A 24205-nucleotide genomic window follows, 5' to 3' on the forward strand; every position below is an offset into this window, starting at 1 on the left:
TCTTTTTATTCTCATACATTCACCAGGAAAACATACCTGTTCAATAAGGTCAAACAAGGCACCTTCAAATAAAAGTATACTGTAATTCACTACTGATGGTGTGGCTGTCCCACAGAAGTACCTTATCTCACTGAACAGACCTAGCTTGGAACAGACGGCAAGAATACACTTCTAAATGGCTTGTCAGAAATACTGTATATTAATGTATATATATGGAATTTAGAAATACAGTAACAACGATCCTACATGCAGGGTAGCAAAGGAGACACAGATGTGAAGAACAGACTTTTGGACTCAGTGGGAGAAGGTGAGGGTGGGATGACTTGAGAGAAAAGCACTGAAACATGTATATTACCATATGTGAAACAGATGGCTGCTGCCAAGTTCAACGCATGAAGCAGGGCACCCAAAGCTAGCACTCCAGGGAAACCCAGAGGGATAAGGTGGGGAGGGAAGGAGGAGGTGGGTTCAAGAAGGGGCGGGGGGAGAACACCTGTGGCTGATTCATGCTGACGCATACATGAAAAAAAAACCCATCACAGTATTGTAATTATCCAATTAAATACATTAATTAAAAAATAAATATATGGCTTGTCAGGATCCACAATATTGATATTTCCTTTCCAATACCCCCTTCTTCATCCTTGCCCAAAGGAATCCTTCCATGCAATTCTGAAAAGAGTAGGAATTGATATAAGGGGAAATGATCAAGGTGGTCGCAACCACACATTAATGGTGTCAGTTTCTTTAGACAAATACACTAATAACCACAAACCATAACTAAAAGCAGGAAATATATTCTCATCTGGTGCCTTCAAAACAGTGATTTTATAAAGATCAACAAATTAAGCCAATATAGGATCAAAAAATAGAGCAAATTATTTTAAAGACACAAATATTTTTTAACTTTGAAAAGTCAAAATCCCAATAGAACTATATAACTTAACAAGTCAGTCCTAAAATTCATTCAAAACTCTACCCCAATTTTTGGAAGGGGAGGAAGAATATCTGAAAAGATATCAAACCTATGAAGTGATACTAATAAAAAGCAACGTGATATTGGCACAATACAAAACAGGTAAATGTAATAAAATACACTAGACAAGTTCAAAACTAGTCTATACATATGGTAATTTAGTATATAACAAGAGCAGCAGTCTTAGTGTAGAAATCATAAAACTCAGTAAATGGTGAAGAGCCAATATCCCCATTTGTAGGTGAGGAGACTTGTCACATTCCTATATCTTGCATCCTATAAAAGCAGTTTTCATATGGACGAAGGCATTAAACCCATCAAACATAAAAAGACTAGTCAATAGTGTTAGGGGTAAGTAAAGCTTGCCTAAAGAAATATCACCCCCCAAATTGGTAAATTTTATGATATAAATAGGCGTCTCTGGTGGCTCAAACTGTAAAGAATCTGCCTGCAGTGTGGGAGACCTAGGTTTGATCCCTGGGTTGGGAAGATCCCCTGCAGAAGGAAATGGCAACCCACTCCACTATTCTTGCCTGGAGAATTCCACAGACAGAGGAACCTGGTGGGCTACAGTCCATGGGACTGCAAAAAGTCTGACGTGACTGAGCAACTAACACATGATGGAAATATTTTAAATTTCCACAGGGCACAAGACACCATGCGGCTAAAAGACAGCCCAGATTGGGACGATATATGCACACTGTGTGTCACTAAAAGGGAGTTACCCGTTAACTGTGTAATGAGTTAGAAGACAGTGACACTGATGTAAATTCAGAACATATAAGGAACTCCTACCAGGCAAAAGGACATTAGCAATTCAAAGAAAATTCACGTGAACAATCAATAAAGTTAATGGAACATCGCATAACCTCACTGTTGCTGCTGCTGCTGCTGCTGCTGCTAAGTCGCTTCAGTCATGTCCGACTCTGTGTGACCCCATAGACGGCAGCCCACTACTAGTAGTCAATGCAAATTAAATGGAAAAATGTAATTTTCACCCAAAAGACTGACCGAAAAGAAGAACAGATTTATTAGTGATATACTGTTATGGTATTCTTAGAGATGGGAACACCAGACCACCTGACCTGCCTCCTGAGAAATCTGTATGCAGGTCAGGAAGCAACAGTTAGAACTGGACATGGAACAATAGACTGGTTCCAAATAGGAAAAGGAGTACATCAAGGTGGTATATTGTCACCCTGCTTATTTAACTTACATGCAGAGTACATCATGAGAAACGCTGGGCTGGATGAAGCACAAGCTGGAATCAAGATTTCCTGGAGAAATATCAATAACCTCAGACATGCAGATGACACCACCCTTATGGCAGAAAGCAAAGAACTAAAGAGCCTCTTGATGAAAGTGAAAGAAGAGAGTGAAAAAGTTGGCTTAAAGCTCAACATTCAGAAAATGAAGATCATGGCATCCAGTCCCATCATTTCATGGCAAACAGATGGAGAAACAGTGACAGACTTTATTTTGGGGGGATTCAAAATCACTGCAGATGGTGACTGCAGCCATGAAATTAAAAACACTTACTCCTTAGAAGGAAAGTTATGACCAACCTAGACAGCATATTAAAAAGCAGAGACATTCCTTTGCCGACAAAGGTCTGTCTAGTCCAAGCTACGGTTTTTCCAATAGTCATGTATGGATGTGAGAGTTGGACCATAAAGAAAGCTGAGTACCAAAGAATTGATGCTTTTGAACTGTGGTGTTGGAGAAGACTCTTCAGAGTCCCTTGGACAGCAAGGAGATCCAACCAGTCCATTCTAAAGGAAATCAGTCCCGAATGTTCATTGGAAGGACTGATGTTGAAGCTGAAACTCCAATACTTTGGCCACCTCATGCAAAGAGCCGACTCATTTGAAAAGACCCTAATGCTGGGAAAGACTGAAGGCAGGAGGAGAAGGGGTCAACAGAGGATGAGATGGTTGGATGGTATCACCGACTCGATGGACATGAGTTTGAGCAAGCTCCTGGAGTTGGTGATGGACAGGGAGGCCTGGAATGCTGCTGTTTATGGGGTCACAAAGAGTCGGACATGACTGAGCAACTGAACTGAACTGTTATGGTAGCAGAAACTGATACAGCTTTCTCAAGAATGATTTGGTAGTACGTTTAGCTTATACTTTTAGTAAACTCAGTAATTCTACTTTTTAAAATCAACTACACAAATAGTCATACAAGTGTATAAAGATATACTATACATACATGTGAACACACGTGTGTAATAATGAAATGATATGGCTCAGTTAGTATTACTATATGCTAGGCATGGTTCTAAGAACTTTATGTGTATCGACTCATTTAATTTTCATAATAACTCTACCTTTAGAATCAAGTCTGTTATTATCATCTCCCTCTTGCAGATAAGGAAACTAAGACACAGAGAAGTTAAGTAACTTGCCCAAAGTCACAGAGGTAATAAGCAATGGAGCAAGAATTCAAATCCAGGTGCTCTGACTTCAGTATCTGAGCTCTTAACCATTATAAGTTTACTACTGCTAAGTCACTTCAGTCGTGTCCGACTCTGTGTGACCCAATAGACGGCAGCCCACCAGGCTCCCCCGTCCCTGGGATTCTCCAGGCAAGAACACTGGAGTGGGTTGCCATTTCCTTCTCCAATGCATGAAAGTGAAAAGTGAAAGGGAAGTCGCTCAGTCGTGTCCGACCCTCAGCGACCCCATGGACTGCATGCCCACCAGGCTCCTCCATCCATGGGATTTTCCAGGCAAGAGTACTGGAGTGGGGTGCCATTGCCTTCTCCAATTATAAGTTTACTGCCTCCCAAACCAGGATATTCATTTATAATATAATAGCAAAATACTGGGACTAGCTAATTGTCCATGATCAAATACTGGTAAAATAAATTATGATCCGTCCACTATGTAGAAAAACAAATGACATAGTGCTGGCGTAGGTACACGCAAGTATTTGTAATACTTAAGTGAAAATAAGTCACAAAAAAGATATTGCATTCTTCCATTTGTATCTTAAAAATAACTTCTGTATATAGGTTGGTATGTATATATATTATTCTTTCCTTTAGACATTCGTTCAAAAAGTTACATATCACATAGTTAATGGCATCTTCTGAGAATAGGATTAGAGGGAGTAAGTGAAAAAGGATTTTCATGATTTATTTGGTATCTTTGTATTAGGCTACTTATTATACAATTGGCATGTTCTTACTTTTAAACCAAAAACAAATTGAAGCAAATGAAAAGCAAGGAAGTAGAGCAGTATCTACCTAATAGTTAAGATGCTAATAAGCCTGATACTACTTGACCTGCATGAGTCAAGTCAAGTTTCCTATGCTCCTGGCCACAGATGGAAAAAACCCTAAACCTGGCCAGTTCATTATAATACCGTATGATCAGCATTCATCATGGTAACAGTATTCAGCATCATTAATGAAGTCAAACTGCTTGGGTTCAAGCTGCAGCTCCACTGTTTACTAACAGTATGACTTCAATTTAGTCAACCTATTTTCTCAATTTCCTCATTGTAAAATAGGGATGAGAATGTTTGCCCACGTTTCACATTTGTAAAGTCCTTAGAGTAACTTCTGCAAAAACTAATAAATATTCATTTTGTTAGACAAAAAATAAATGATGTTGTTGTCATTCAGTCGCTAAGACGTGTGCAACCCTTGGCGACCCCATGGACTGCAGCACTCCAGGCTTCCCTGTCCTTCACTATCTCCCGGAGTTTGCTCAAATTCATGTCCACTGAGTTGGTGATGCTATCCAACCATCTCATCCTCTGCCACCCTCTTCTCCTTTTGCCTTCAATCTTTCCCAGCATCAGTGTCCTTCCAGTGACTTTTAAACGAATAAATAACTTAAGAAAAATCATATACGTTTGAAGGTATGTGTACATCTCCCTACCCAAAGACATTAATAACCTCTCCAAGTTAAACTAAGTACACATCTCATACACAGTAAGGGTGGTACTACCTTGTTTCCTAAGGCTATACAGACACATGTATGAATACCTCACCATAACATACAACATGTTTCTCGTGGCCAAAGAGCATCAAAGCCAGCAAAGTGGCAGTGTGCTAGCGAGCGGCTCCGAGCTCTGTCCTATGGCCACACCCCAAGAGCAAACCTCACATCGAGCCTCCGCTCTTTCAACTTCCAGGCCTGCACAGTAAACACGCTGCTTTCAAATCTTAACAGAGACATTCTATTTTAAGACAAATTCAAAACACTTTTTCCTCCTAACATGTCTTTTCTATTGTTCCTAGATAAAACTATTTTTCACTGGGATGCAATCCCTTTCCTCACACTCTTTCTTTCCCTAGCAAAAGTTTATCTTGATTTTAAGGCACCTTAATCCAAATTCTCACCCTTTGTAGGCTTACTTATAAATTTTTCTTCTGTCTCTTCATTCGACAGTACAATAGCAAGAACTAAGAAATTACAATGCCCTGCCAAAAGTAAGAATCGCCTAGAATAAAATCATGATATGTTACCATTGGCCTATTAAAGTCAGGTATTTAGAATTGGGCCTATTTCAGTATTTATATCAACTTTATAGACATATTTTAAACCTAACAGCTCTCAAAATATTTCTCCCAGTATACTGAATCTCTCTTATACACGATTTCTCTCAAATCACATCTTACATTTCCAAGTAACCTGTTCAAAATGAAGTAGATTATAAAGTCCCAAGAACCCCTGGGAGGGGAGGCAGCAGAATTAACTCAGTCCTTTTCTCATTATCTCTTGAATCTTTTTCATTCTAGAAACAGTAACTCGCACATCTTGTATAAATTCAACAAAAGAAAGCCAATTTAGAAATTCTCCCCTTCAATGCCCTCATTCAGCAGGTGATGAAATCAGGATCTAGAGAAGTTAAGTAACTTCCTCAGAGTCACATGCTTTGGACTGAAATGATGTCTGATGGTGAGACTCTAACATCTTTCCATCCAAGGCACAGTCCAGTATTAGAAATTGTAACTAACCACATAACATTAAAACTGTGTAATTGCAAGCAAGTATTACAATCACCAGTCCTAAGAAAAATATACATGTCTTTTCAGTATGTCATCTAGAACTTTTCAAAGTATTTTGAAATAATGACTTAAGATATTTACTGTTAAGTTCTCATTTTACAAAAAAACGAGCTAACCCCCAAAGTACTATATCCTTGCTACCACATCAAAGCTAAGGATAAGATTCTTTCTTAGTGAATTAACTAGTACTTAACACATAAAATCACATTACTTTCACATTTTAGATATCTGAGTGCTTGTATTAATAAAGTTTCTCTTGCTCTCTTTTAAAGGAAGTAATCTTGAGACAAATAGAAAAATCGTTATAATACTTTTATTAAAATCCAATTTTCTCTAAGTGTCATTCATACCTGTTGTTCATCCTCCATGACGTTACTAGCAAATTCAAATACTAGGTCGTTCTGTTGGACCACAGCAGCCATAATAAAGCATTCCCCTTAGATCCACATGAGAAAAATTCCAAACAGGTTCGAGGACCAGGCAGCAGAGACCAGTGAACAATCTGCGAAAATAAGTCCAGCTAGACCTGTGAAGTTACTGTATGCCCAGGTTTTCTTTAAGGAAGGTACTTCAGATCTTCTTGCTTCACTGAGATTTTACTTAAACTGAGGCAATTTTTCTGAAATTTTTCTTCTCTGGAACTTCTTGACCTGAAAAACATAAAGCTTAAGTTAGTTATGAGAAAGCAAGCATATTATTTAGAATATAACAATCAATACAGATGGCAATGCCTCCAAAGTATTTTTTTAATGTTTTTAAACAAAAGCAACATGACTAGTGAATTTTTTTAAAACTAGATATGTATTTTCTTTTAAGATTTCATTCCTGCTAAGAAAACGTCACCTCTCATTACTGAAAATGAAGCCATCTGTCCTCCAACTCCCTATTAAACTACAAAGTACTATTAATTAAAAACAAAAAAATCCCACCCAGCCATAACTAGGTTCTTGTAATTGCAATAAAGGATAGATAAACAACTTCTTTCTACTAACTTAGAAAACCATACACACAGGAATTGGTACTCCATGAGTAATTTCATAATACATATTTTTTGCCTAAATAGAAACATTCAGACAATATCCTCATTAGGTCTGATATAAGCATTCAGACAATATCCTTGGTAGGCTTTAAACTCGGTCTAATACATTTAAAGTTTAACAAGTACTGTTTTAAGAGCTTTTAAAAATAAGCAGAAATTAAAGCCTGTTCTTTCTGTTCTCTAGAAAGGCTTCTGGTAAGTAGAACGCTTTACCATGCTTAAGTCTGTCTTCAGTGGCTTCTTTTTAACGCACTGAAATGTGCCCTTATCTCCAGCACAGGCTTGTGAGCAACAGGAAGGAAACAGTACTTGACCACGTCATGGCAAATTAGAACATGCAAAGAACTGCACTTTACAATAGAAAAACAGAAGCGCAACTTAAGAGTGAAAACAATTTCACAGTGGAGGGAGAAAAGCTTTACAAAGTGCCTGCAAAGATGTCTGTCTATTTAATTCTTTGTTTTTTTAAGGTACTATTACTAACAAAAGTCAAAGGAAAATTTAATTTAAAAGTTGATCACAATTTTGTTACACACTGCATCATATGGTTATAGCCACAAATATGACATAAAGAGACAAAGATATACAAATAATCACATTAGATAACATCTAGTTCTTTGAAACAGCATCTACAATTTTAATTTTAAAGAGGCAAGTTCAGGAATGAAGCTGATCTCACGAATCACTTTTCCTGAAAACCAGCCAGTGTGTGCTAGCTAAATCACACACTCATTTTCCTAATTTCAGTAGTCAATTTCCTATATATTCCAGATTCTACGGGTTATCATGGATGACTGTGATTTCCCTAACAGGAAATTAAAAATTAAAAAAAAAAAAAATTAACGGTTAAGAATTCAATTCAAGTGATATTTCTACTCATTAACTTCTTACCCAGCGGTTTCCCATACTCACCTAGTCCACTTCTTTTAATAATGAGTTCAACTCTAACGTTGGGGAAATATTTTTAGCACTACTATTCAGGCATTTTTAAATTTTTTAATTGGAGTATAATTGCTTACAATGCTGTGTCAGTTTCTGCTGTTCAGCAACATGAGTCAGAGCTATGTACACATACATCCCCCTCCCTCTTGAGTCAGGCAGTTTTGGAGCAATGCACTAAGTCTAGAGGTGGGAAAAGCCCCTGACAGACAGATACATAGAACGCACACACTACGGTCCCCTTTGAAGTCTCATCCAATTCTTATGCACTAGGCTTGTCTTCCCACATAAACCACATTCATTCTTGCCTCCCTTCTCAACTTTTAGTATCCCCTACACCTGGAATTCCTCTCCCACTTCTCAGCAGCCATTTCTATGTTCTCCATCCTTCAAAATGCTCAACTCAAGGCCCATTTCTTTCACAGCCTCCCAACCTCTGTGATTTGACCTACACGGGCCTTCAAAAATACAACACTTATTGCCCCTACCACAAAATTAGCACTAACTGTATACTGTCTCACGCTTGAAAATTATGTCCCCCTCATTCAACTGAATACATGTTTCAGTGTCTATTATTTGCAGAGCAATGTGCCAGGCACCATGATAATTAGAGCAAAACTTCTCTGGTAAGTAACCACTGTTTTTAACATTTCTTCTGTAACTACCAAACCTATGTGCCCATAATAAAAGATAGATATTGATGACAGATAACTATTTTCTGTCATCAATCTATCATATGTTTACAATCTATCATACATGTTTAAACTCTTTCTATGTATATTCTTTATAAACAATGACTATAATACTTTTGATAATGAGGAAACCAATATTCTAAACTTGATGAACCACAGTAAGAATAACCAGATAACCAGAATCAAGGGATGTTTCCTGATTTTAAAAGTTGTGTTTTTTTTCTGTAAAACATTGGATTCCAAAAGACTAGTCCAAAATCCATTTATTCGTAAATGCAAAAGGGACACTGTTCCAATGACCAATGTGAACACATCTAAGTGAAGTTTCACTTTCTTTTCCACTGCAGTCACAAACTTTTTCTTACCAGCACTTCCACAGTGCTATTATTTAAAAAAAAATTTTTTAATTTCAAAAATACGGATAAGCAATCAACATATTTACAAATTATAGTACATACCAATACTCTTGCCTGGAAAATCCCATGGATGGAGGAGCCTGGTAGGCTGCAGTCCATGGGGTCACTGAGAGTCGGACACGACTGAGCGACTTCACTTTCACTTTTCACTTTCATGCATTGGAGAAGGAAATGGCAACCCACTCCAGTGTTCTTGCCTGGAGAATCCCAGGGATGGGGGAGCCTGGTGGGCTGCCGTCTATGGGGTCACACAGAGTCGGACACGACTGAACCGACTTAGCAGCAGCAGCAGCAACCAACAGTAATCAACCAAAACTGAAATGATCGCCCATGATCACTAAGACTTTGTTAGGGTAGAAAGAGACACCATTATTCTGGTGAGTAGCTTTTGTTCATTTCTACACTTTCATTCACATACTGAGAATGTGTAAGTAAAGGAAAGCTCCTGCATTCTTTTATTGGCTTTATTAGGCCTCTGACCCTCTGTCTTCTTTCACTCTCTCCCACCGCTCTTTCTTTTCTCTGAGTATGTATACAGCCTATGGCACCAAGGTTGTTCTTGGGGAGTTTTTCTAATTCCTGATCCAGAGGTACTACATATTGCTGTGCTGTGCTCAGTCATGTCCAACTCTTTGCGACTTTATGGACTGTACACCACCAAGCTCCTCTGTCCATGGGATTCTTCAGGCAAGAATACTGGAGTGGGCTGCCATTTCCTACTGTAGGGGATCTTCCCAACCCAGGGACTGAATCCACATCTCTTGTGTCTTCTGCACTGGCAGGCAGATTCTTTACTACCAGCACCACCTTGTAAGTCTACCCACCCATATTAGATGTACTTAAAGTAACAGTCTCAGTGTATTAACATTTTTTCAGTAAGAGATAAGACGAGACACCTAGATCAATAATTCAATTTTTCATGAGTGAACTAAGTCTCTGTGCCCAAGGTGTCACTATCTGAAAGCATAACAGAATTACAACTAGAAGCTTCATCTCCTCAATCAGGACTCTGTCCATGACTAAAGTACACAGTGTCTAAATCGACTCAAATCCTTCATACTGTAATAGCTTAGAACACAGTTTCTTTCTTTTTTTAAGTTTTTTTTTTTTCTTCTTAGTCATTTATTTAGGCTGCTCTGTGCAGCTTGTGGGATCTTAGCTTCAAGATCAGGGATGGAACCCATGTCCTCTGCAGTGGAAACTCTCAGTCCTAACCACTAAACCACCAGGGAATTCCCTAGGACACAGGTTTCTAAGTAAACACATGTATCAAATTAGAAAAAACAAATCTCCATCTTTTGTTTAGCTCCTGATGCCTAAATCTACTCACTAGATTATCTACTGGATAAGTCCATGTCAGAGTCAATGTGTCTAAAACATTCAAAACTAAGCTTATCATTTTTGTTCCTCAAATTTGCTCTAGAATGGAAAAAACATGGGTTCTTAGAATAAAGTAGGGGCCTTTTATCTACTTCAACAAAATTATAAGGTCTTCAGTAAATTTTAAACATGGTTGAATTTACTAACCATTAGTTATATGTATCGGAGAAGGCAATGGCACCCCACTCCAGTACTCTTGCTTGGAAAATCCCATGGATGGAGGAGCCTGGTGGGCTGCAGTCCACGGGGTCGCTAAGAATCAGACACGACTGAGCGACTTCCCTTTCACTTTTCACTTTCATGCATTGGAGAAGGAAATGGCAACCCACTCCAGTGTTCTTGCCTGGAGAATCCAAGGGATGGGGGAGCCTGGTAGGCTGCCATCTATGGGGTCGCACAGAGTCAGACACAACTGAAGCAACTTAGCAGTAGCAGCAGCAGTTATATGTATTACATTCAGAAACACTGCAGTATTAATCGTTACCAAACATATTCCATAACTTTCAAAGCATCAGTCTTTATAAAATAATAAGTAAAAAATGAAAACAATGCATTCAGCACAAAGACAAAAACAGTTAACTTATCTGCACAGTTTTGAGAGGTCATATACATAGGAATCCACCAAATAATGAAAATTCCCTGAGCTGGCTCTCATCTCTTTCAAGTTGGGAAGGACCATATTCTTACTCTTCAAGGAGTCACGCCAGAGAAATACCTCATCAGTGAGGTTCCTCAGCTCTTATCATCAAACTAAGCTTCACATTTAAGGTGAAGCATTAGCTCAAGCAAAAGAGAAGAACATGGGCTCTGGCATCAGACCACTTGGGTTTGAACCCTCTGCACTGTGACTATGGACAAGTTACTTACTTAGCATCAGTCCCTTCTTCCTGCAAAACAGCTATAAGCCACAGTTTGTTCATTCTGTAAAATGATTATACCACCACCAAAATCTAGATTTTCTATGAAGGTGAGATGTAAATGTATGTGCAGAAATGCCTGGCATACAAATTTTACTCAATAAAGATTAGCTTCACTATAATCTAAGTATAGTGCAAGAGATAATGTAACAGGTGCTTAAGTCTTATATCCATACTCCCTGGAGTATGGTTATCTTATATCATACTCCCATTAACAGTTATTTGCTAGACTCCAACAAACAAACAAAAGTATACTTCTATTTCAGTGTCTAAAAATTTGGCACCTATATGATAAATCCAGTTGCTTCAAGGTTGGGACCACACCCTGTCTGGCAAGATTCCCTTAAGACAGAGTTCCATTATGCTCCTAATCCAAACAAAACAAATTTACTGATTGTAAACACAAAACCCTCAGCCACAATACTGGCTACTATAACTAATTCAGTGATTAATTTTTGGATAATTTATTATAAAAGATTTCAGGTATAATAAACATATGATAGTCAAAATCAGTTTTTAATACTTTTTCACATTTGCTTCCTTAATTGCTAATTGAATTCAAATTTAAGCTTCCTTCAAAAGGGCTTTAAACACAAGAGTCTATAAATCCATCAATTCATCAATTAAAAAAAAAAATTACTGCTACCCTTTGGAAGTTACTAGGCCACCAACTCATTACGCTTAACATGAACACTGATAAAGGGAACTAATTAAACAAAAAAGCAAAGTTTTTAGATTGAGACAGCTCTGGCCCAAAGAAGGTAAAATGCACCGGCTTAGAGCAATGGATGGTTGAACGACTACTTTTAATTTGAATGACTATCTCTAATAAAGCATTCAGACTGTGTGTGTGTGTGTGTGTGTGTTCATAAGGCTGGAAATATTTAAAGAAGTGAAATTATGTAGTAATTCCAGATGCCAGGTACTTGAATGGAAAGTATTTTTATATGAAGTGGTAACCTAATAAACTGCCCTTTTCAACATACAGACATACTCATCATAATAGTTTAGAAAAACCATGAAACTAGAAGAAATACAATGAAAATTTTTGAAAAGAATGAGAAAAGTGAGAGAAGAAAAGCTATTTAAGTTAGAAATGAGAAGCAAGCAGTAAGTCCATAAACTGTAGTGAATGGAATGATTCTTACATAACAGATCATAGTTAGGCCTTTTCAATTTTTTTGAGTATGGCAGAATGCGTTCTATTAGCTCTCAGCAGAAATGAAAATAAGAAATCAGTGTTATCAAGATAAATTCTATACAATCTTCCACAGACCTGTCTATTCTCAATCTAAAAAGTATGAAATCACACACTTGGAAGTGAAAAGAATGTATGGATTACCTAGGAAAATGTATTCACTGAACACTTCAGAGAATTTGGGCCCAGAGCAGTCTGACTTGTCCAAGGTCACACACAGTTGATGGCAAAGAAAGCAACAATTCTCTGCTTTTCTCCAATTCCCAGCCCAATTCTCTACTCAGGCCCCTCTATCTGCATTAATAGAACTTCATTAGTATTTTTCATTAGCAAAGTATCTGGACAAGTAAGAAATCCATTACACAAATATCCATATCAGTTCAGTTCAGTCGCTCAGTCGTGTCCAACTCTTTGCGACCGCATGGACAGCAGCACACCAGGCCTCCCTGTCCATCACCAACTCCCAGAGTTTACCCAAACTCAAGTCCATTGAGTCGGTGATGCCATCTAACCATCTCATTCTCTGTCGTCCCCTTCTCCTGACCTCAATCTTTCCCAGCGTCAGGGTCTTTTCCAATGAGTCAGGTCTTTGCATCAGGTAGCCAAAGTTTCAGCTTCAACATCAGTCCTTCCAATGAACTCTCAGGACCAATCTCCTTTAAGATGGACTGGTTGGATCTCTGCAGTCCAAGGGACTCTCAAGAGTCTTCTCCAACACCACAGTTCAAAAGCATCAATTCTTCGGCACTCAGCTTTCTTTATAGTCCAACTCTCACATCCATACATGACCACTGGAAAAACCATAGCCTTGACTAGACAGACCTTTGTTGACAAAGTTAAGCCTCTGCTTTTTAATATGCTGTCTAGGTTGGTCATAACTTTCCTTCCAAGGAGCAAGCGCCTTTTAATTTCATGGCTGCAGTCACCATCCGCTGTATTCTGGAGCCCCAAAAAATAAAGTCTGACACTGTTTCCACTGTTTCTCCATCTATTTCCCATGAAGTGATGGGACCAGATGCCATGATCGTAGTTTTCTGAATGTTGAACTTTAAGCCAACCTTTTCACTCTCCTCTTTCACTTTCATCAAGAGGCTCTTTAGTTCTTCTTCACTTTCTGTCTTAAGGGTGGTGTCATCTGCATATCTGTGGTTATTGATATTTCTCCCAGCAATCTTGACTCTAGCTTGTGCTTCTTCCAGCCCAGCATTTCTCATGATGTACTCTGCATATAAGTTAAATAAGCAGGGTGACAATATACAGCCTTGACATACTCCTTTTCCTATTTGGAACCAGTCTGTTGTTCCATGTCCAGTTCTAAGTGTTGCTTCCTAACCTGAATACAGGTTTCTCAAAAGGCAGGTCAGGTGGTCTGGTATGCACATCTCTTTCAGAATTTTCCACAGTTTATTGTGATCCATACAGTCAAAGGCTTTGGCATAGTCAATAAAGCAGAAATAGGTCTGTATAGTATCTGTAGAAAAATATCTGTATAGTATAGTACAGTTTCTATACTATTCTGTGCAACCTCTTTGATACCTGGAAAATAATTTTCAGTAATATTTTTACATTGAATAACTGATGCAGAGGAGTTTCTAGATCTATTATTGTTTTAAATCCTACAATTTTACTTTAGTTGTTCTTTCCCAAGTTCTATCATATCCTACTATCTTGCTTTACCTTCATTCAGCCTAAAGTGAAAAGGAAACATTATTAAGCGTTTTTATAAAGCTACCACAATTTAGTAGGTCATTAATATACTTTAAACTTTAATTGACATTTTTCTTGCTAGTTCTTTGAATACAATACTGCTATCACAACTAAAATACCGTAGGTGAGAAAAAATTACTAAAACTTACCAAAATGTAGTTACAGTTAAGTAACCAAACTTAACACTTCCCCAAGCAAGTCTCTAAGTTCCTACTGAATGAGGAAACAAACAAACAAACAAAAGACACCAATTGTGAAATAAATCTCATTGCACAGTCCTCTCTAAACCAAGGACCCAGATTCAATCCCTGGATCAGGAAAATGCCCTGGAGAAGAGAATGGTTACCACTCCAGTATTCTTGCCTGGAGAATTCCATGGACAGAGGAGCCTGGTGGGCTACAGAGCCCATGCAGGCACAGAGTCGGACACGACTGAGTGGCATAAACAAGACAGTGGAGGAAAAACACAGTGACCGTCACGAGAGGAGCAGACCATCCCTTGCCACACTCACGGGTCTCTAATTCAAAGAGAAAACGTTCCTACACTCCAACCTTTAATTACTTCAAATATTTTAAATATTCAAGAATTTAAGAAAACAGAGAAAAAGGTAAAAGGGCTACAGTCCACGAGGTCGCAGAGTCGGAGATGATTTAGCGACTAAACAATAATCTTTTAGGTAGCTCCCCAGCTTTAGGCATCTTTCATTGAAAGTGAGGGGAGGTAGGGGAAGAGAAGTACCTAGATCTTTTTCCAGAACATAGTTTTCTTTCCATGTGAATGAAACCCAAATTGATGTTTTCTGTATTCTGATGACATCTGCAAAACTGAAGCATGCCTTAGAAACCTGAATAAGCTCACCTTAGCTTCAACCACGTTAAATGAAAAAAAAAAAAAAGAGAGAGAGAGAAAACCCCAAACCCACAAAGTCAATATGATCAAGGCAACAGGCTGACTTCCCTGTGCTCGGCCTTTTCACTGACACCCCAGGACAGCTCCGGGACGTGGAGGGCAGGCTGCGATTGCTCACTCACCCAGACCTGAAGGGCCAGTTCTCTCACATTGTTCTCCCCTTCCCACCATTGGCCGCTCGGGCCTACCTGGTGTCAGGTTACATTCAGGCAGCAGCCACAGGACCTTGCAAAACCAGATCACATACCTAGACCTGTTCATACCTGTGGTCTCAAGATTAACCCTTGTTCTGAGCCTGGTCTGAAAATAAGAAAATTTAAAACCGAAGCGAAAAAAATAAAACCAAAGAGAAATACTCAACAGTAATCAGGTATTGTTTGAATCCTGGGTCATGAAAGAGGTTTTACTTTCTCCAAATGACTGAAAGTGATCATTGTCAAAATGTCATTAATTGATGCTTTTATTATGCAAATAAACTGACTGAAGGAGTTTTCTTTCCTCCAAGCAAGCTAAATCTGAATGCTGATGAAAACACACCTGCTTGGGAACACAAATATGCTGAAATGTGCTTATCAGCAAGACCTGTTCGGGCAGTTAACAATTTTCTTCCTATAACAAACAAGAAACAGCTTGCAAGACAGCTGTTTCATTTCTGTGGTTGTTTACTCTCCTGTTTAACATTTTCATCTCTTAAAACAGACATGCTGTAGAGCAGCGGGTCCCCCATTCCAGAAGACAGCACTTTCCCATCCAGAACACTGCTTCATTCTGGCCCAGAGTGAAGGGGAAAAGGCCAGGGATACTGCTGAAAAGCTCACAGGATATCTTGCTAAGGACACGCCTCCCCCCAACTCCAACTCCCACAATGCACAATATTCTTCTAGAAGAGACTGTTACTCTGTCCTAGGAAGTTTTCACTCTTAGGAAGAGATACACCATCAGCTGAAAACAAAATTGAAGGTCACATAGAAAGCTTAATGGCCACAGGCTGCATTATTAGGTGACAGCTGCTCCATGTGTTCAACTGAGGGGTCCTTACTACCTCTAGTCTAGTTCCTCTTGTGGCTCTTCACCCTGCAATAGGAATAATTCACCAAAAATGAAAATAGAACCAACTGACTTCTCTACTTAAAAGTAATCAACATAACACTGTAAGTCAACTATACTTCAATTTTAAAAAACTAATCAGTGGCTTCCACTGCCTATAAGAAAAACTTCAAGTCCATTAACAGGGCTGAAGTGGCTCTTCATGATGCCCCAAAAGGTATGAGAAAACGGTAGCCATCAGATGCGTAAAGCAGGATATCTGAACACCTGCACAGAAGAGTGAATGGGAATCGTTCACCGACCAAGTTTAAAAGGACACCCAGGCCACAATATTACGACTCTTCATTCCCATCTCAGAAACAAGTACACCGGCATCTCTGCATTTCATAGCCCCTCTTGGCCCGCTGCCCCAGCCCTGAGGTGAAGAAGCCAGAGTCCGTCCTGCTCCAGTTCCTCCAGCGCCCGTACATCCCACCCTGTCCCAGGCTTGCTGGCTCAGTTCAGAGCTTTCCACATCTTCTTGAGTGATCATAGCCTTTTATACCTGTGGCATTTTAGGTGCCTCTCCCAAGTCACACTGGGACCTGAGTCAAGGACACAAACTCTCGAGAAGCAAAGCACGTTTACCTTTTCCCAAGTCACCAGCAAGTCTGATGGACTCATCCTCACGCACAGAACTTCCTGGTCACTACGCGTGAGAAGCTCTCCAATTTCATAGCATACCCCTTTCTTCTTTGAACAATAAAAATCTATTTTCAGTAAGTTTGGCTATAATCAAACGATCCTGGTGCTCCATGTCAGGATCCTTAAAATGGGATTCTTTCTATAATCATCCTCATAATGACCTGGCTCATGCCTATGATGGTAAACTCGAGGACACCAAAAAACCTAGAAGCAGCAAAACCACAAGATGAGAAATGAGACAGTGGAAGGGCATGGACTGAGTATAAATTACATACGTAACTTTATATTTTCCTATTGCACAAATCTCAGATTGAAGCAAACTTTAAATACTATTCACAGTTTATATAAAGATTTGTAACACAGGGAATTCTCTGGCAGTCCAGTGGTTAGGACTGCTTTTCACTGCTAAGGACATGAATTTGATCCCTGGTCGGGGAACTAGGATCCCACAAGCCATGCAGTGCAGGGGGAAAAAAAAAAGAATTATAATACAGAACAGTTCAATTTTTAGGCCTTCTTACAACATCCATTTTCACAAGAAACCATGCTCTACTGATCAACTTGGTGGTTAAAAAAACAACTGATCATACTTAGTGAACTTCCCCTAAACTCAGCACTGTGGGAAAGACGAAGAGATAACGCATGGGCTGCCTTCTATGGAGCTTACAATCTAGTTCAGGAAAGAAGACCAGGAGAGAAAATAACTGAACACTGAAAGTCAGCATTTAATTAAACGTTAATAAAGCTGGCCAATACTGCAGCATTTCTGAAGAAAGGACGGGCAAATGGGTCAAGGAAACACTTTAGACAGTGAAGGCCCTAAACTCAACCTTCAAGTGAGGCAGGATGTGGAGAGACTGTACGGAAAGGGAAAGACAGCCAGATATAGTGTGTGTGCACACATGTTTCCTTAGACAGGCATACATGTGTACATGCGTGCACATGTGCATGGATGCGCATCTGTGTGAAGGCTGAGACACAAAGGAATAAAGAGAATTAAAACCGACCAAAGTGGGCATCCCTGGTGGCCCAGTGGTAGAGAATCCACCAACCAACGAAGGAAACACAGGTTGGATCCTTGATCTGGGAGGATCCCCCAAGCTGTGCTGAGGAGCAGCTGTGCCCACGTGGCACACCCCTGCAGAGCTGTCCTCCAGCCATGGAGCCCAACCGCTAGAGCTCCTGAGCCTCACACCCGAGGGCACACGCTCCAAGAAGGGCCACCACACCGCAGCTGGAGAGTGGCCCCCGCTTGCTGCAACCAGAGAAGAAAAAGCCCCAGCAGCAGCGAAGACTCAGCATACCCAAAACAAAAATGAATGAATGAATGAATGAATAAACAAAAACCAATGACCAGAGTAAGTTTGGAGACAGTTAACAGACTGACCAGAGCTAAGAGTTGACAAGAGCAAACAGTAGAAAATGTGAACCAAAGCAAAACCAAATTATGGAGAGTCTTGAAAGTCAGGCAGTGGAATGCAGGCTTGATTTGGAAAGAAGAAGTGGAAAGTTCCTGGAGGTTTTCAAATCCGGTTGCAGCAATACTGTGTGGTCCCCAAGATTACGAAGCCCAAAGCAAGGGGGTCGGGTAACTACCATCTAAAAATGATGAGGACAGTTTAAACAAACATCCCATAGCTTGACTTCTACACTGATATTAATAACTTCTAGCCGCTGATGTGTATACTATCCTCCTTAAATTCTTCATTAATTACGTGTAACAGAGATTCTCCACAATGGTTTATAAATCACCCAGGGTATAGGAAAATTATTTAAAACAAGCAAAAATTACTTCACTAGTTTACATCAAGTTTTTATTCTTTGCCTAAGGATTAAAAGAAGGCAGAAATAGAAAAATAAGATTTAAAAAAAGATATGACTCATTACCATACAACCTTTCTTACAAGTTAATCAACTGAACCTCAAAACTGTCCTATATCCATTTGGACACTACAGAAACTTTGAAATATATGAACTCGCTGCATCTGTGGATGACTGCATATTGCAGCTTATAGTATTAAGTATCTTGAAAAGATGATGCTGATTCAGTTATTTAGTGAGGAAGGATATGACATCCATGACTGATGAAAGTTTCTTAGTCATTTAATAGAGACTTCTGGCACCAACTTTCAGTGCATCTTTACTTTCTTCTAGGACAATGTTTAGAAGAAAGAAGTTCCTGTAAAAATGTCTATTTGCATTAAACTTGGCTCTTTGTTAGATGCCTTTTCTGCTTTGTGGCTTTGCTTGACTCTTCAGAAGTTCAAGAATTCAAAGTTGCTTTAGTAGATGTAGTGGGCACTTACTAGATTTTTAAAAATACTTTAGCATGAAGACACACTTAGAAATTTTACAACAGCACAATAAGGTCCACTTATATCATAATTTGTTGGTAATCAGATCAGATCAGTCGCTCAGTCGTGTCCAACTCTTTGCGACCCCATGAACTGCAGCACGCCAGGCCTCCCTGTCCATCACCAACTCCCGAAGTTCACTCAGACTCATGTCCATAGAGTCAGTGATGCCATCCAGCCATCTCATCCTCTGTCGTCCCCTTCTCCTCCTGCCCCCAATCCCTCCCAGCATCAGGGTGTTTTCCAATGAATCAACTCTTCGCATGAGGTGGCCAAAGTACTGGAGTTTCAGCTTTAGCATCATTCCTTCCAAAGAAATCCCAGGGCTGATCTCCTTCAGAATGGACTGGTTGGATCTCCCTGCAGTCCAAGGGACTCTCAAGAGTCTTCTCCAACACCACAGTTCAAAAGCATCAATTCTTCGGCGCTCAGCCTTAATTTACAAAACAAGACATATCATATCACGTGTGCTAAGTCGCTTCAGTCAAGTCCGACTCTTTGCAACACTATGGACTGTAGCCCTCCAAGCTCCTCTGCCCATGGGCTTCTCCAGGTAAGAATACTCGAGTGGCTTGCCATGCCCTCCTACAGGGTATCTTCCCTACCCAGGGATCAAACCCACATCTCTTACGTTTCCTGCACTGGCAGGCAGGTTCTTTACCACTAGTGCCACCTGGGAAGGCTGGCATATACATACTGCTTAATTCTTAAACATCTTTACAACCACTGATGTCGCTGTACAGACAAAAAACCATGATACTTATCCTCAAGGAATTAAGAGAGAGATAATAATAACAAATTAGAAAAAAAATAAGAAAATCATAGCTACAGGTACCAGGCTTCATATTAAAGTACTTTGCTGTATCTGTCATTTAATCGTCATGTCAGTAACAACCATGGCTTCAGAGACCAACCAAATAAGGGCAAGGACTTTGTCATGGTCACCACCAAACCCCCACAGCTTACCCAGAGGGTCATGAACAATATTTGTCAAAGAAATACTCAAGATGCTCAGAGACAGTATGAGTACATGTCTGACCTCAGCTCACACTCATTCATTCACTCATCCATTCAACAAATATCCCCTGAGTACCTACAATATGTCAGACTCTGTTCTAGGTGGCAGGAATACAGGAAAAAACAGACCATTTTTGCCTTCATAGGGTTTCTAATCTAGTGATCTTGATGATCCCCCTCAAAAAATTCTGCTTAAAAATGTGGGATTGTCAGGCAATATGGCTGTCTTACAACCCATAAACAGAAGCCCTGCCCCTCTCCTTCACATCTAACTCCCAGCTACCGCCAAACCCCTGACAACTGGACACAGAAAATGTGACCTGTCTAAGTGGAAGAGCTGTGGGATAACTTCTTACCTTTCAGACAGTCTATAGGTACATAAGGAGAGGGGAAGGGAAAATTTGAGGTGAAAACAGATACAGCTAAATCCAATGGCCAACTTCTTACAGGCAAACCTCAAGGCTACTATTTCCCTTTAATTTTTAATTTGACTTTTGAGTTAATTGAAATTTAACAACAACTGAAAGGCTTATAGAGAAGGGGATGGCAACCCACTCCAGTGCTCTTGCCTGGAGAATCCTCATGGACAGAGGAGTCTGGTGAGCTGGAGTCCATGGGGTCGCAAAGAGTTGGACTTGACTGAGCGACTAACAAAAGGTTTATTGGGGAGTTTTCTTTTTTAAACCATTCCCTTCACAAACATAAACACTTCAAGGAGAAGATTACATTCCCCTTGTATTGTCTTCTCCTATATACTAGGTAGCCTTCAGAAGTCATATTAGTACTATCTACATTCTTTTATTTATTTCACAAAGACTCACGAGGGACCTACCTGCTAGACACCAGTGGGTAAGAGTTGACAGGAAAGAGACAAGTAGCTAAGACACTATGGACAATCAGTCTATAAGCTGAGACCAAAGATGCAGCAGAAATAGATACAAAACTTATTTTCCCATGTTATTCAGTAATTATTTGCTGGGGGGACATTCCAGATAGAAGGAGCTAAGGTAAATCCTAAAAGCTTAAATCACTGAATAAAGATGAAATGGGAATTTAATGAAAACAAACTTTTTCCTAAAAGCACGCAGGATCTGGCATCAGAAGACCTGTGTTCAAATCCTAGTACTGCCATTTAATAACTTTATTTCCTTGGGTAAGTCAACCTCTGTGACCTTTCTTTCATCATCTTAAAAGTTGTACCTACTAAGATTTTACTTTGTAAACCACCAAGTGCTCTAAAACTTTTAAAGAATATTGATACACCAAAAAAAAAAGAATGCGTATCAAAATTTGAGACCAATATATTAGCTTATCATTTCATATTGAAGGCCAGTTTTTTATGACCTACAAAAATTTCACAAAAAGTAAACACATTTTCATATTTTCTCTAACTGTGATCCATACAATCCATAAATACAAAACAAGCCTGTGACATGCCTAGGATTGACAAGTGACAAAAGTTTAATGAAACAAGCTTTACACTTAACGTGTCCCCTAATGGGAAATTAGAGCAGCAACTGTACATCTATGTCTCTGTTCCTCTCATCGTGGTTTAACTGACAGGAAGCAGAGAACAAGATATGGCATACAAACATCAAGTACTTCCTGCCTTCTCTGCTACATCTTTATGTCTTGTTTTATAAATAGTCCAATCATCTACGTGAAAATGTATCAAAGCCTGGTGCCAGAAGCATAAAGATGTAATTGGTAAAGACTGTTTATGAAAACAGAACAAATAAAAAGGTATTCTGAGGTGGGGATCTAAGTTCATTTCACACATGAAGACTCATTATTAATAGTTTTCTCAAGAAGTATTTTTAGGAGTAAACACCTTTCAAATTAAGACTTGAAAATCACAATGATGGACTACAAAATGAAATGTCTGAACAACAGAACAGCCCTCAAACTATTTTACCCAACTGGTTAGATAAATAACATTTGACCACCTGGATAGAAGACCTTCCCATTCAGCTTTTACCTCTCATAAAAGATAACCACCACTCAAAACGGAAACAAAAATCCTTCCAACAGGCAACTCAAAACAGCAGTACGGATAGCTTGCCTCTTGGATCCCTGGCCATTTTTGCCATGGCTCTGGTAAGCACTTTTTCCAGGTCGCCATTTGTGTCCCTCCTGCCAATCACACGATCTCTACGCGCTTGTTCTCTTCTCAGAATATCCAAAACTTGGCTCATACCATTTATTCACATATGCTCACCCATCAACTATAAACAAACCAAACAGAACTCCATTCCTAATAGGTCAAGTCTTGCTGTTTTAAGTAAGTCATTTAAGAGAATTTAATATACACATAAAAATCAACTTTAAGCATGGCACCATGCTCCTAAAGTAAGTAACATTTCTTAAAATGAGTATCCTGGATAACAACTGCGTTTTTATTCAGTATTTTTCAATGAAAATATACTTTTCAGCAGAGTAAGAGCCTAGCGCCTTCCCAGCATATCTGTAGTATATCTCTGCTCTTGCTTGTCAGTGTATTGCCCTCAACTGTCCCAGTGTCTAGGGAATACATGCTCCCTGAGCCTTAAGGGAAGTGTCCGTTTCCTTACACATTAGCTCCCTTGCCACAGCCTGTGGCTCTGATGCTCTGTCAGACCACCCTGTGTGAGGGTGCTCAATCACATCCAACTTTTTGCCACCCCGTGGACTGTAGCCGCGCAGGCTCCTCTGTCCGTAGGATTTCCAAGGCGACAATACTGGAGGGGTTGCCATTTCCTATTCCAGGGAATCTTCCCGACTGCAGAGATCAAACCTGAGTCTCCTGCATCTCCTGCATTGGCAGGAAGATTCTTTACCACTGTGCCACCTGGGATGCCCTCGAACCACTCTAAATGGTGAGAAAAGTCTCAGGACATCTGCAGAGAACCTAGTGTGTACCACCTTCTTGACAATCATTTGCTAACAAAGGCAGGCAACTGTTTTATTCTACCAAGTGCAGATGAACAGTATGTCTTCCTTTCAGTTTATTTCTAAGACTAACAGGTTATAAATTAGCCCATAACAACCACATATCTGTCTCTGGTCCATAGACAAAAGGATCAAATATAACACCCAGTTTTAACAGTTCAGACCATAAAGTATTTTGAATAAACAAATAACTTACACAAATCTTCTATTTCTAAATACAAATTGTCTTAACTGTCTCTGAAACTAAAACACATATAAGTTTAATTCTGATTAATTCTAATTTAAATCTAAAATCTTCACATTCTTCTTCTTCATGGTTTAATATATATATGTGTTTTGTGTGGTATATGTTAAACCTTATATAAATAGTATGATACTGTATATATTCTTCCAGCATACTTTAACAAGCTTCTTTAAGACATAAAATTCTGAATAAATACAAAGGTTACTTGGAAAGGAATTTTAAACATTCGCGAGGATTTAGTGCTTAGAAAAATATTATTACCAAAGAAAGATAAGTCATGATTATTTGGCTTCCACTGTAACAAAGAGAAATATCTTAGATACACAAAGCAGCCCATCTTCAACGATGCCTCTCACAACATGTTCTGACCTTCTGCAGAACAAAGGTAGCTCACCTTAAGAATGTCCTATGCAGAGATCTTAACAAGTTCAGGGGTCTAACCCCAGTAGTCTCTTTCTAACTTGCGTGAAAGGTGCAGTCTACACACCACCACCAACACTGCATTGGTTCCATCAGTATGGCTATGTTCTAAATTGCTGTAAGAAAATCTCTGGCTGCTGTATTCCCCAGCATCAAGAATACTACAGGCAATAAACAATTGTTGAATGAATCGGTAAATTATATAGGAGGAAAAGTAATATAATAAAAAAAAAAATCCAGGAGACCCCTGAATTGCATGACTTAGGAGAACCCTTTCAATTACATAAATCCTATGACTTCTACTTCCATTT

At 39.3% G+C, this 24205-nt stretch overlaps 1 protein-coding gene across 9 annotated transcripts in view; it reads right to left on the reverse strand.

The window, feature by feature from the left end:
- Nucleotides 1-24205, reverse strand: part of ELF1 (E74 like ETS transcription factor 1) — a 121614-nt gene that overhangs the window by 52642 nt on the left and 44767 nt on the right. For 6 of the 9 annotated variants that reach the window (XM_061434448.1, XM_061434443.1, XM_061434445.1 and 3 more), the window contains one exon: nt 6353-6652. The exons of 1 other annotated variant lie outside the window; for it this stretch is intronic. In XM_061434448.1, the coding sequence (XP_061290432.1) occupies nt 6353-6424 (72 nt within the window). In that variant the 5' untranslated portion in view covers nt 6425-6652. Of the gene's footprint in view, nt 1-6352; nt 6653-7254; nt 7776-9130; nt 9221-24205 lie in introns of those variants that run through there. 2 more of the 9 variants (XM_061434446.1, XM_061434442.1) reach the window with 2 other exon arrangements.

Source organism: Bos javanicus, chromosome 12 (assembly GCF_032452875.1).
Source record: "Bos javanicus breed banteng chromosome 12, ARS-OSU_banteng_1.0, whole genome shotgun sequence".
In the NCBI taxonomy this organism is placed as follows: domain Eukaryota; kingdom Metazoa; phylum Chordata; class Mammalia; order Artiodactyla; family Bovidae; genus Bos; species Bos javanicus.